The following is a 13,143-nucleotide window of genomic DNA, read 5'->3' as shown; positions in this document are numbered from 1 at the left end:
CCGCCCCGGCCCCGCGCTGCCCAGCCCTGGCCGCCCGGCGGGTCGGGCTCCGCCGCGGAGCCCGCGCCCAGGCCGCCCTTGGGCCGCAGCGGCGGCCCCGGCCCATCCGGCGCCGGTGCCGGCAGCGGCCCGCCCCGCCCCGCGGACCCACCTGGCGGCGGGGCGGGGGCCGGCACGGGGAGGGCGGCGCCGGGAGGGCGCGTGCCGCCCGCGGGGCAGCGCGGGGCGCCGCCGGCTCGCGGTAGAGCTCGCGGCGCGGTTTCGGCCGGCGCCGGGCGAGGGGGGCGCGCGCTGCCGCGGCGAGGGTTTCCCAGCGCTCGGTGCACCGCGGCCCGGGAGCGAAGGCGGGGGAAAGCGGCTTCCAAGCACGTGCGGCAAGCCAAGTTCAAAGCGGGCCCGCACCCAGAGTCGTTGTCCTACAGCTGGATGCGGTTTTGCACGCTTTTCTCTTACGGAGCTGGTAACTCCCGGGAGGATGAGGATACCGGGTTGGGTGGACCACGGGTCTGTTATGCTGTGCCAATTGTCATGGGAAAAGAAAAACTATTTCGTGAATATCCAGTGGAAGATATTTATGAAGAACACTTTCAAAGAATAATTTGAAGAAGCACTGAAGAGAGTCCGACTTCAGCTGAAGCAGCACTGCAAACAGTGAGGGGGGAGGTGGGGAGCGTGCGTACGATGAGCGCTGGAAGTGAGTAATTTTGAGTGATGCTCCAAGTTGCTGTGAGAAAGGGGTGAAAGGAAACAACGCTGTTTAAAAGGCATATCAGACGAGCAGAAGCCAAGCAATTCTGCCAACTCCAAGTGTTCAAAAAGGGTGTAAATCTAAAAGCTGAAATAAAATCTTGTAAAGATTATGAGGTGGATTTTTGTCTCACTGGCTCTTTTTAAATAGAGGCTATATATTTATGTGCCTTCAGCTTTTTCAGTCTGCATTTTTCATGTTGTTACATTTCCAAGCTTTTCTTGCTACAGCTATTTACACTAGAAAAACTGTTGTAAATGGAAAATGAGGTTTTGTCTTACCTGTAATCCGGAAACGGGCACTTTTGAGCATCCTGGAAGAAATGGTTTAGCGTGCATGTTGGGAAGATAATGTAACTGCTAGGCATATCCAGGAAAGACAATCTGAAAGAGGAAAGCAAGAGAGGGTGACTGTCTTGGCTAAGGCACGTGGCTCCTGAGGGTCAAGCCCTGAGACAGCATTGCAAGAAAGCACCTCATGTAGTGGTTCAGACTGGGACTCCTGGCAGGAGACTGAGCTAGCAGCCTGCACGCGTCTTGCGGCACTGTAAAGTATGTTTCGTGATGGATATGTGACAAGGTAATCGCTGAAGGCCAAAAAGAAGAGCAAGCTCCTCTGAAAAGAAGTCTTCATGCTGGAGTTAAGAACGGAGGCGTCTGCTGAGCAAGAATACCTTGCTTTTGCTGGGGAAATGTGCACCTGTTGATGAGATTGTATCACCCTCTGTATCTGGTCATCTGATCTGACTCGCAGCAACTCCAAAACTTCTCTGTGGAACAGCCTAGAGCATGTGCAAGTGACTGGCTTGCACCCTCCAGAGCGTTAGCAATTGGCTGTGAACCACTTTGGAGTGAGAAAATTCAGCATCCTGTCAGCTGTGACCAAGGTACACGCAGCCATCCTAGGGACAGCACAGACACAATGAAACTGCTTAGCGCTGAGGGGGGGAGAGGGGGAGGCCACCCCATGCAGGCTGTCCAGATGAGACAGGCTGCACATCCCCCTGTCACGGGAGTCACATCATTTATATTCCAGTCTTGGAGAAGATTGATGGACACCATGATCAGATACAATATCTGAGTTCACATCTGTGTTTTTATTTTTTTTTAAAAAGTATACCTTTCAGGTAGGGATAGAGAGGCAGCTCCTTCATAGGTGAGAAGATGGTGAGTCTATTTTCACCTGTTTCTTGGAGTTAAAAATGCAGCTGGGACAAAAGCTTCCCGTGTTTGTAACATACACTGAATATTTTTCTCTGGGATCAGCAAAGACTCTTCCAACAGGATAAGTAAGCCTGTCTAGGACATCCAATGGAGCAAGTTACCCATACCACAATTGAAGAAGAGGAAGAAAAATATCCAAGGACATGGAGCCCAAAGAAAGTGAAGTACACACAAAAGTACACACACCTGGAGCAGGGTAAGCACAGCTGGAGCCACAGCAGACACCTAATGAGGGTATGCATTTTCTCGGTTTTACAAGGTCAAAGATGACAATCATGGTAATTTGTCTTCCTGGCCAATCCATGACCCCATTGCAGTCCATGAATTCTGTATCATGATCCTCACACAGTTTATCATTTCTGGCTGAACTACAGTGTGTCCTTGAAAAAGACCTAGTCCTTTTTTGCAGATAATGACACAAAAATGGTGGTACAGAGTCAAATCATAAGTGCACCTGACTCATTTACCCTGTTCCTGACAGCGGCCAACCCTGAATGCCTAGAAAAGATCATAAAAATCGGGTAGACGTACAGTGATACCTCCCTGAATGCTCTCCTAGCTCATAGTGATTTGTGATTCAGAGACCTACTGTGACAGAGGTGCTGGCTTTGTGTTTAATAGCCTTCGATGGATTTCTCTTTTGCAACTTTCATCCACTTTATATTCACACTCATGAAATTTAAGGCCATGAAGGACCATTAATTCTGCCTAGTTACACATGACAAGTAATTTCACATGGGCCTCCAATGATCTCTGTTACATAAACCAAGTAAATTGTAACATACCGGAAAAGCTACCATTCTTTAATTTCACTAGCTAATCACTTTCATCACTAAAAGCATATGCCTATTTTCAGCTGGAATTATCTGTTGCAGTTTAAAGCTGTTAGTTTTGGTGTTGCTGTTGTTGTGCCTTACCCCTAGACAATTAAAAACCTCTTTAGTATCCAGCATTTTTACTTAGTAAATGTACTTATATGCTCTAATCAGATCACCTTACAATCTTCCAAGTAATTGGAGTTCATAGAATCATAGAATGCTTTGGGATGGAAGGGACCTTTCAAGGCCATCCAGTCCAACCCCCCTGCAATGAGCAGGGACACCTCCAACCAGATCAGGTTGCTCAGGGCCCCGTCCAGCCTGGCCTTGGATGCTTCCAGGGATGGGGCATCCACCACCTCTCTGGGCAACCTGGGCCAGTGTTTCACCACCCTCAGCATAAAAAAATGCCTTCCTTATATCTAGTCTGAATCTGCCCTCTTTTAGTTTAAAACCATTAAAACCAGTTTAAAGCCATTACCCCTTGTCTTATCGCTACAGGAGCTTTGCATCTCTCATTGTAAAATATTTCTTCCAATCTTCAGATAAATTTTGTGAACCTCTTGTACATTCTGGTTTTTTCCTCTCTGTTCCCTTCAAGCCTTAAAAAAAAGGGCTATGCCACCAGGGGCCTTACTGCTGTCTCACATCAACAGCATCTGTTTTCCCCAGATTGTCTGCCTATATAGATCTGTTATACCATGTTTTAATCTTAAATTGTAAAACTTTACAAGGCTAGGATAGCTCTGTATTTTAGTGTCTAAAATAGTGGGTCCTGGTCAAATTAAGCTGCTTGCACATTAATACAGTCAATTTCTTTCCAGACTTACCTTTTTTTTTTATACAGTCCTCTCTGGAGGAGTAACACACCTTCATTTTCCCCAAGCTCATAAGTTTGCCCTTGACTACTTTAAGGCAAAATCTGTTTGAATAGCCTTACTCTGCTACACACTCTTCTCCATTGTTATCCTATCTTTATGACCATTTTTTGCGGTACTCATTTTTTACATCATCTGCAGATTTTATCAGTAGAGGTCTTGCATTTGCTTCCAAATCATCAGCGAAGTGTCTAACAACACTGTCTGGAGAACTGTCCCCCTAGGACCTAAGTAGAAGTGCCCAAATCCAACAATTGCCTCCTATTTGATAAGCCAACCAGTTCTTAACTCACATGATTTGTTTGCTGTTGTGTAACTTTCTGTTTAATAGTTAAAGCACTGCATTAAATCAAATGGATTTTCAGGTCTGTAATGGCTGGCTGATCATCTTTAACTCAACATATAACTTCAAAGGCTTAAGTCGTTTGCCAAGTCTTACTTGCTGTACAACAACCTTGACTAGTATTAGTTATACAGTAATGCCATCTACACCAGATTTCTTATAAGTTAGCATTTCTGATTTCAGTTGCTTATAGACTAATGTTAGGTATCTGTAAAGAGCGATTAACATTTTTCTTGTTTGGTGTAACACTGGACCAATTCGTTCAACATTTAATTTGATTTTTTTCTTTCCTCTTTACAGCATTTGCCTTACTGTGTTTTTAGTTTACTATCCCCAGCCATTCCAGCTAGAGCATATCCATGAAAGTTAACCTGTCTGCCTGTAAGACGCCAGTTGTTCCTTTCATATAGCCTAATCTCACCTTGGAATGCAGAGTTTTGATCAGTAAACCAGAATCTTTAGTTTATGGACTCGGGAGTTTGCTGGCAGTATTTCCTGCCTTTCCTTTCCCACAGAGCTGGATTTAAAAAAAAAAAAAAAAAAAAAAAAAAATTAGCTTCCAGCTTCCCTCAGTTTTCTCCCAAGATCCTAGATGCTCTTAAGAGTTTTTAGTTCTGTGTAATATTGCATCATTGTCTTATATACACTGCCATGGGCAGTGAATTACCAAACAATGATCCACTCCAATTTTTTGGTTTACGTCTTCGTTTTGTTTCAATGACAGTCCGTCAAATCTCACTATCCTGTTTCCCATGATTCTTTCTTCTCTAATGAGGACTCACTAATAATTCTACCTTGCCCTATGTCATTTTAAAACCTTCTCTGTAGCAGCGTGGTTTACATCACAGATATCCCCAGCTGCTACCTGCCCTATAGCTTTCAATTTCATTATCACAGAGATTTCCTGACAGTTACCTTACTGCACCTTTTGCAATGTTTACTCTTTCAATTTGGTTGCATGATACCTGTTTTACCCCCATGCATCCTATCAGACTGCTTGCTTTGCTTACATAGTTTTCTACAGCATTCAACGCCCATTGCCAGTCCTTCCAAACGTGAACTCTCCTTGGATATTACACCATATTGAAACTTGCATTTACAAGCTATGCATCTTGTATTTTATGCATCAGAATCTCTTTTGTCTTCAAGACGACAAACACACCATCACCAAGGCAAGCAGCAGCAGGGGTTCTCACACCATCCGTCTTTGCTATTGTAGTGATCCTGACTGGAAGACAGGCGCTGTACATCAGGGAGTCGATGACCCACGTAACCGTTAACCTGAGCGCACACAGGCCTGTGCTGCACTGTGCTGTGCTGCTGGCACAGTGTGACATTCAGGCCTGTGTTCGCTGCACAAATCCCTTGCCCGCAGGACCACCTCGGCCAGCTCGTTGTAAGAGAAGAGCCCGCAGCAGCTCTCGGTCCATAGTGGTGATTACGCCACCTGTGCGGCCTTACCTTTGTCTAAAAGCGAGGCAAGGAATTCTCATGCAACCATCCTTTCTGTCCGACAGTAGAAATGATGAATGGAGTTGTTTTCTTGTAATCCTATAACAGCTCTAATGGCCAAAATGAGAGAATCTCCTCTACAAACAGGGTCTGCGTGGCGTGCTGTGTGTGGATCAGAGGCCCATTCAATGCTACACCACTCGGGGTTCCCCGGATCTAAAGAATGTAAGATTATTTATACTATTCTATCTTTATAGTTAGCTCTAATACATCATGTTTTAAATGATACCTTACACAGTCTGAGTGCCTTTCCTGCTGGGATCATAACGGATCAGCACCTCCTCATGCAAAGCAACCACTCATAACAAGAAAAAGTTTCCCAGTTAGCTTCTCTTGTTCTCACTCTTTGAAGGTTTGCATAGCAACAAACATCCCAGGAAGACATTCAGCAGAGATATGACTTCTTCCCATGTAAATGTAATCAAGACATCTCTTACTTTTTAAATAAACAAATCTGAGATTTCTGTCCAATTTGAAGCAATGTTCCAGTGTTTGAATACTTCTTTTGAAGCTTTTCTAATCTTTCGGCATCTCTTTTGATGCTGACACCAGACTTCCACCTCATACTGCTCATGAGTATAGCAAATATAATCTCTTTCCTTAAGCAGTGCTTAGGCAGCCATGAATGGGGTTAGTCACGCGCACCAGCTCATCACACTGAAATTTGCAAGTTCACATCAGAGCTTTGGCCTTTGATTTCTAGGATACTGGCTGGGAAGAAGAAGCTGGAGAGCTGAAAGCTTTGCAGTAAAAAGATTGGTGGGGTCCTGATGGATAACAAGTTAAACATGAGCCAGCAGTGTTCGCTTGGAGCAAAGAAGGCCAACAGCATCCTGGGCTGCATTAGGAGGAGTGTTACCAGCAGGTCAAGGGCAGTGATCCATCTCCTCTACTCAGCACTAGTGAGACACATCCAGAGCGCTGTGTCCCGTTCTGGGCTCCCCAGTACAAGACAGACATGGACATACTGGAGCAAGTCCAGCAAAGGGCTGTAAGGATGGTTAAGTAATTAGTGTCTGTCATAACAGGTGAGGCTGTGAGAACTGGGATTGTTGAGCCTGGGGAAGAACAGGCTCAGCGTAGCTCCTGTCCATGTCTAGAAGTTATTGATGGGAGAGCATAAGGAAGACAGAAACAGACGCTTCTCAGTGGTGTCCAGTGACATGACAAGAGGCAATGGGCACAAACTGAAATGCAAGAAATCCCATTTAAACATGAGAAAGAACTTTTTAACTGTAAAAGTTATTACACACTGGAACAGATTGCCAGGAGAGATTGTAGAGTCTCCATCCCTGGAGATATTGAAAATGCAACTGGACACAGTCCTGAGCAACCTGCTCTAGCTGACCCTTTGCGCAGGGGTGGGGCTGAACTAGATGAACTCCAGAGGTCCCTTCTCTGTGATACAGAATAGGGAAATCTAAAACATGACCCGTTTCGTTTCTAGATAAATGATTTTGCAATTACCTGTCTTATGTATAAGTAAATCTTATATCTGAATCATTCTGTATAACAGACTTGTCCTCATTTTCTTCCATCTAGTTAGCCTTTGTTATCTGCAAACTTTTACCAACATTTTTCCCCTCAAATAATCAAATATAACGAGTGACATGTAGCCAAAAACCTGTTCCTGTAGAAGCACACTGAAAATCCATATCTGGTCATTAAAAGACAGCTTTTTATCCATTTAATGGATTACATTAATGAAAACATGGACATCAGTTGGGAATAACAGCCCTTGAGAATAAGCAGTTGCCTGCTTCCACTAAGACGCATGTGACAAGCAGGTGGGTATACCTGATGGAAACCAGGTCCTAAAACTGTGTGCCTTGAAGTTGTGTAAAGCCAGGAGCACAATCAAAAAGTACGGTGTAGCCGAGGAATTTTCTGTCCCTTAGAACAGTTGCCCAGGCTCGTTGTGTTAATAGGTGCAGGACTTACCAGGTAATCAAACTGAAGCGGAACTGTTAAATCTGCTAGCCATGCCATCTGTCCATCTGTGATAGGAAGTGACATATCTGTTATTTTCAGGGATGATACTTGGCTCAGTCTGCAGAACTGAGAGGTAGTTGTTGAGGACCTTCAGACAGTTCCTGGTTCCTCTCTAGGGCATGTAGCAACCTCGTGTCAGACCACGGTGCTTGGCCCAACTGAAGCAAGCTTGGTGCGTGTCAAAGGGAATTTTCCATTCCTTCACCTTCCCAGATTACACAAGAAAATGAATGTTCTGCAGTTGCAGAGGAGCCAAACATAGCAAGGTGAAAGTTCATTGAATAGCTTTGTCCAGCAGCACACTGGACAAGCGGTGTTTATGCCTCCTTGAAAAATGAATGCATGAAGACACAAACACACAGGAGGGTGCAACAACAGCTACTGAAAGTTGGATAGTCAAGGTAACTTTGTTCCAGTACATAGCTCATATTCACTCTCTCTCTGCAAAGCTCAGAATTGCGTGGCTTCAAGTGAGGTTGACTCTACGGCGTCTTTTACATCCCTCATCCCCGATGCTATAAATTTTACAACTAACCACATGAGTCTGCCTGGAAAGAAACTTTTATTTATTTAAAAAAACAAACAAAAACACCCCCACAAAAACAGCCTCTCTCCATAGCCCATACCTGTGCCTCAGTGCAGGGCTGGGAAAGTCATCCTCCTCCCTTGACCTCACATGCCCTTCACCCATGGCAAGGCTGCGAAGGGGATGGAAAGTGCCAAGTGTTAAGGTGCTGAGAAGTTCTTGATGTTTCTAGTCTCTCAAGTGCTGTTGGCCTGTTCCTGCTCGAAGAGCGCCATGGCTAAATGTGAGCGGGATGCGAGTCCTTCCAAGTTACTAAGCACGCAGCGGTGGTATAACTCCTCACTAAGCCGGGGATTGCAGCTCCTCAGTGCATACTTCTGCACCAACCCTGGCTCCACAGCCCTAAACAGATGCAGACCAGAATAGTGGAGGAAGACATCAAATACCTCCATGCTCTCCAGCACCTCATCTCGGTCTAGGATATCAGCTGCTAGCTTGGTACGGGCTGTCATATAGTCAGAGTTGTAAAAGCAGGCCTCAGCAAAGGAATGTCTGTCAAAATGCCCATCCCTCAGGAAGTCAGTGCTGGAGGAAGCAGTCTGCTCGCCACGGTACACCAATGCAGGGTTGAACTCTTGGAAATGCACTGGGAAAAAGACCTGCCAATTGCTGATGGTATTCATGCGGCAGCGGTTCAGGAACTCCATGTTGATTTCTGTCCAGACACTGGCCAAGAAAAATAGTGTATCCACAGGGTGCTTCTTTGAAACTATATCCATGAGTTTCACTTGCGACGGTACCTCAGTTTTAACACTAATCCAGGGGATTTTAACTTCTGCATAGCGTTTCTCCAGCTCTCCTACCATGGCTTTGACTCCAGCAAAAACATCCACCTGACTGACTCGCTGGGCATCATACGGATGGTAGATGAAAAGCAAAGTCAGCAAGGCATTATCATGTGTGTCCAGCGTGTTCATAGCAAACATATCCAAGAAGTTTGCCACAAAATCCAGGTCCTGCACTGTCAAGGGAAGCACTAGTTGCACCCGTGTGGCCTCTGTCACATATGGCATGGGAATAATTTCCACCTTACTTAAGGGCCGCACCAAGCTCACTCGTTTGGCCAGAACATGACTGTGGCCCTTTTGGGTCACTGCCTCCAGCAGCAGGTCCAGTGTATATTCCATGCCCCGTGTGGGGTCAAAACGCCGATAGCCGTTCAGCAACTGCCGCTTGCTGAAGCGGAGCAGAGGCTGGTAGCGACTGTTAAGTTGCTCAAGTGCTGACTCAATGATTTCACTGACATCTGCTTTGCTGGCTCCAGAGAGCTCACACTTGGGGGAGCCATCAGGACAGGAGAAGAGGTGCTGCTCAGTGAAGTAGTCCCAGCTGATTACCTCAAAACGTGACTTTGGAAGAAACGGGGCATTAATGCCCACAGGCCACGTCAAGCCTGCCTCACCTGCTGGGGTCAATGATGTCAGGTTCCTGATCTGCATCTGTGCAAAGAGAGAATGCATACTGATCCCTCCCACTTTCTCAAAGAGGTCCAGTCCATCTCCCACCCAGGCCTGCCTCACCACCTAGAACCCTGTCTTGGTAGTATCACACCAGCAGTTTTGGATAACATGGTGTCAGAAGTGCTATTTCTGAGACGCAGGACTACATCCTGTGTCTGGCTGAAGGTCATCTCCAAACAGAAGCAATAATCTTCGTTCACTGTGTTGAAAGAAAAGGAAACCTGTTTGGTTGAGGAGGTTTTGCGGAGATCCCTCACCACATACCTGGAGGTCCTGGATCTCCTGGTAGGCTCTGTCCAGCTGGATCCTGCTGAAGCGCTTGTGCAGCCGGTACATCAGGGTCATGTCGGAAACAGGGTGCACAGCAAGAGCTGCTTGGAACTCCTCTTCTTCCTCCTTCTCTGGCTCAGTATTTTTGGCCAACTCATAGGTGTGATAATGCTGGCCCTGAAGTGGACAAGAGCCAGAAAGACTGGCATGGAACTCGAGTTCACAGAGAAGCCTTCCCTCACCCCAGACATGCATTTGCCCCTCTTTCCATGCTGACCACAGTACCCAAAGACAAAAATAGAAGAGTTGTCCCCACCCACCCTACTCCCCATACTACCTGCCTGCTTGCTTCTTGGTACGAATGTGCCCTTTATCTGACCTCCAAAAACCTGTGGATCAGCATCTGCTGGTAGGCTGAAAATTAAATACTGCATGTGCTCTCATCCTCAGCGTCTCAGCTTTGATTATGGGCCTCTCCCCAATCCTGCCACACCACACAGCCCTTTCCTTCCCTGTGCCTCACAGCAGAGGTTCACAGAAAAGCCCTTTTGTTACGTAGCAGGGAACTAGTGAGTTCTGTCAGGCTCAGCTAACACAAAACCCTGAGAAGGGAGGTAGTACCTGGAGCTGGGAAACGCAAGTGATGCCAAGGAAATCAATGATGCAACGTCCCAGCCACTCATCTGGCCGCACACTAAGGATCTCATTGCGACAGCTGTCCAGGTGCGGATGGAGCTTCAGCAGCAGGCTGCGGGAGATCAAGTAGCCAAAGCCACCATGACAATAGCGGGCCTGCTCATCTCCCCCGATAAACTCCTCCGCTCGTCCCAGGTAGACATCTTGGTTAATACTTAGGTGTGTCACCAGAGCCTTGACCTGTTCAGCCTGGGCATAGGTGTCATCCTGCATGACGTAGAACCAGTCATAGTCAGAACCAAAATGCTGATGGATATAGTGCATGGTCTCATACATGAGCCAAATGGGACGCTCATCCCCATGGGCCACCAGCACCATGCCATGAGGCACCTTGGCACTGCGCAACCCTGTAAAGTACAGCAGGCGTGGGAAGTGATGGGCTACCGTCTTGTTCACTGCCACTGCCAATGTATTCAGGGTAGCCTTGGAGGTCAGCACAGCCACAAACAGTCTTTCATGGAATCCCAATTCTGTCTGGATGTACCGAGTTCTGTAAAGGAAGGACATGTTGTAGGAGTCATTTTTTAGCTCAAATAAGGATCCACAGACCTGCTGAAACCTTAGACTACAAGCTGTGAACTTTCATCTAGATATGCTGACCATATGCTGAGCTCTTATTTAGCTACATGAAGGAAGGCCCTGAAACCAGTGCAAACCAGGAAGATAAGGTAGCCGAAACCATCAGCAGAAGCTGCAGCTATTCAAGATAAGAAAAGGAACGTCCTGCCCGGAGACCGGGAAAGGATCCAATAAGGAACAAGAAGATCCCAGACCCAAATATTGCTGTTGGACCGAACCGTCGCACTAGGGGAGGGGAACTTAAACTGCAAGGGTATAATTGCCCAGGGCTTGCTTTGTTTGGGGTCCCTCTCCAGAGGCACCCAGGTCGAGCTGCTCTTCACCGCTGTACCACACAACAAATTCGCCTGGCGTACGTCGTGTCAGAGACTCTGCTTTGGGGAGACCTAGGGTCGAGCCTGAGGGGAGAGAAAACGCCTGAGGGTGAGCGTGTGTGTGTGCATGTGAGCGAGGAGTCAAAAAGGGGCACCGGTCAGCTCAGTGGAGCTGCTGCGAAGGGACTCCGCTCCAAGCAGTTAAAGTCTCAGGTGGTGTGGGTGCGACTCCCTGAACACTGTGTGAATGCTCAGGCAGCTGCTGCTCCCTTAACAGACATACCTACGTGACAAACAGCTGGGTGACAAAAATCAAAGTATTGTGGTAACTTGGGATAAGTCTTTATCTGCTGGAGTCTACCAATGGTGAAACTGTTAAGCCTAAAAGTAGAGTCTTAAGAGAAGACTCACTAGTAAAAATTTTGTAAAAACATTTGCTTCCTTCAAGGAAATTACAATCTCACATCATTTATTCGAGCTAGGAAACTGTGCTAGTGTAAGTTAGAAAAAGAAATACAGAGCTAACCACTTACAAGTTACATACATTATTATTAATTGCTCAAAGTTTTCCTAATTAATAGACTGATTAAAAAAGTTTTTAGTCATGTGTTCTATTAGACATGAGTAATAAAAGAAGAAATCTTCTCAATCTTCTTATGTGTTTTTGTTGCCTTTTTTTTTTTAAATTAACTTCTTAGACACTTCTCTTGCACCCCTTTAAGGTAACAATCTTAGCCATTGCCTTGTTGCATCGTGCTGTTACTACACAAGGTATTTCAAATAGCACATTCCACCTTGAACCCGTTAACTCACTGGAAGATTTAGAACCCCAAATACCACCCATACGTGATTATTTTCCTTGAAGGAAAGCCTGACCGAAAGAACAGACTTTACCTGAGCACTTTTTTGTAAGGCTTGTTGGGGTCTCTGTAGTATGGAACAATCCTAGGCCTGAAGTCCTCGTGGCCCGGCCCGGGCCTTGCATCCGCTGCCTCCAGACGCGCTCCGCCGGCGAGAGGCCCGGGCCGGCCCGCCGCCCCCAGGCACTGGTCCTCGCCCCCGCTCTGGCTCCAGGAGGCCCGCAGCAGGCTCAGGCTGCAGCCAAGGGAGAGGCCCAGGACGAGCGGCAGCACGGGCCGCAGCGCAGCCAGCAGCGCAGCCAGGCGCATGGCGGCGCTGGGGACAGCGGAGCCCCGGCGGGGCGACGTCCAGCCGCGGGGCGGTCCGCTCCGCTCCGCTCCGGGCGGGTGGGGGCGGCCGCAGGCCCGCTACGTCCGGGGCGGGCTCACGGGGCCGCTCCGGCGCTCGGGGCACATCGCCGGCGCGGGGCACTCGGGCGGGGCGGGCAGCGGGGGCCCTGCGGGACAGCGGGCGGGCGAAAACGCGGCAGCCCCCGCGGGGCCGCGCACCTGCCCCCGACGCCGGCCCGCGTGGGTCAGCGGCCCCGGGGCTCTCTCACCTGCAGGCAGGGCGGCCCTTCTGCGTGCAGGCCGGTGGCGGCCCGGAGCTCCGTGCCGGGGGCGCGGGGGGAGACGGCGGCTCCCGCCCGGCCGCGCTCCCGCCGCTGCCACCTCAGCCGCCACATCGCGACCCTCCTGCGCTTCCGCTTCCCCTTTTGCTATGGCGTCCCGGCGGCCGCTCTACCTGCCGGCGCCGGCGCCTCTATGGTACCGCGAGCTACCGCCCCCCGCGCCTGCGGCGGGCGCGCGGTGCGCCGGGGGCGG

General features: G+C 48.2%; 1 protein-coding gene across 6 annotated transcripts; it reads right to left on the bottom strand.

Annotated features, from left to right (window-relative positions):
• Positions 1–657: 657 nt before the first annotated feature.
• Positions 658–13,114, bottom strand: CHPF2 (chondroitin polymerizing factor 2). Of its 6 annotated transcripts, XR_014228443.1 has the most exons (8): positions 12,314–13,114; positions 10,452–11,016; positions 9,825–10,007; positions 8,141–9,539; positions 7,464–7,719; positions 5,472–6,709; positions 1,030–1,131; positions 658–724 (listed from the first exon to the last, which is right to left on the bottom strand). XR_014228443.1 is itself a non-coding variant. In XM_082314590.1 (4 exons), the coding sequence occupies exons 1-4, from the start codon at positions 12,586–12,588 to the stop codon at positions 8,277–8,279; spliced, it is 2,286 nt and encodes a 761-aa protein (XP_082170716.1). In that variant the 5' UTR covers positions 12,589–13,114; the 3' UTR covers positions 7,875–8,276. The 6 variants fall into 6 exon arrangements, 1 of the variants encoding a protein (XP_082170716.1); XR_014228444.1 differs by lacking the exon at positions 5,472–6,709; XR_014228446.1 differs by lacking the exons at positions 658–724; positions 1,030–1,131 and having other exon boundaries at positions 4,693–5,678; positions 5,752–6,709.
• Positions 13,115–13,143: the final 29 nt, after the last annotated feature.

Source organism: Platalea leucorodia (assembly GCF_965183815.1).
Source record: "Platalea leucorodia genome assembly, chromosome: 1".
In the NCBI taxonomy this organism is placed as follows: Eukaryota; Metazoa; Chordata; class Aves; order Pelecaniformes; family Threskiornithidae; genus Platalea; species Platalea leucorodia.
Note: the sequence above shows the minus strand (reverse complement) of the source record. Positions and strands in the feature narration are given on the sequence as shown.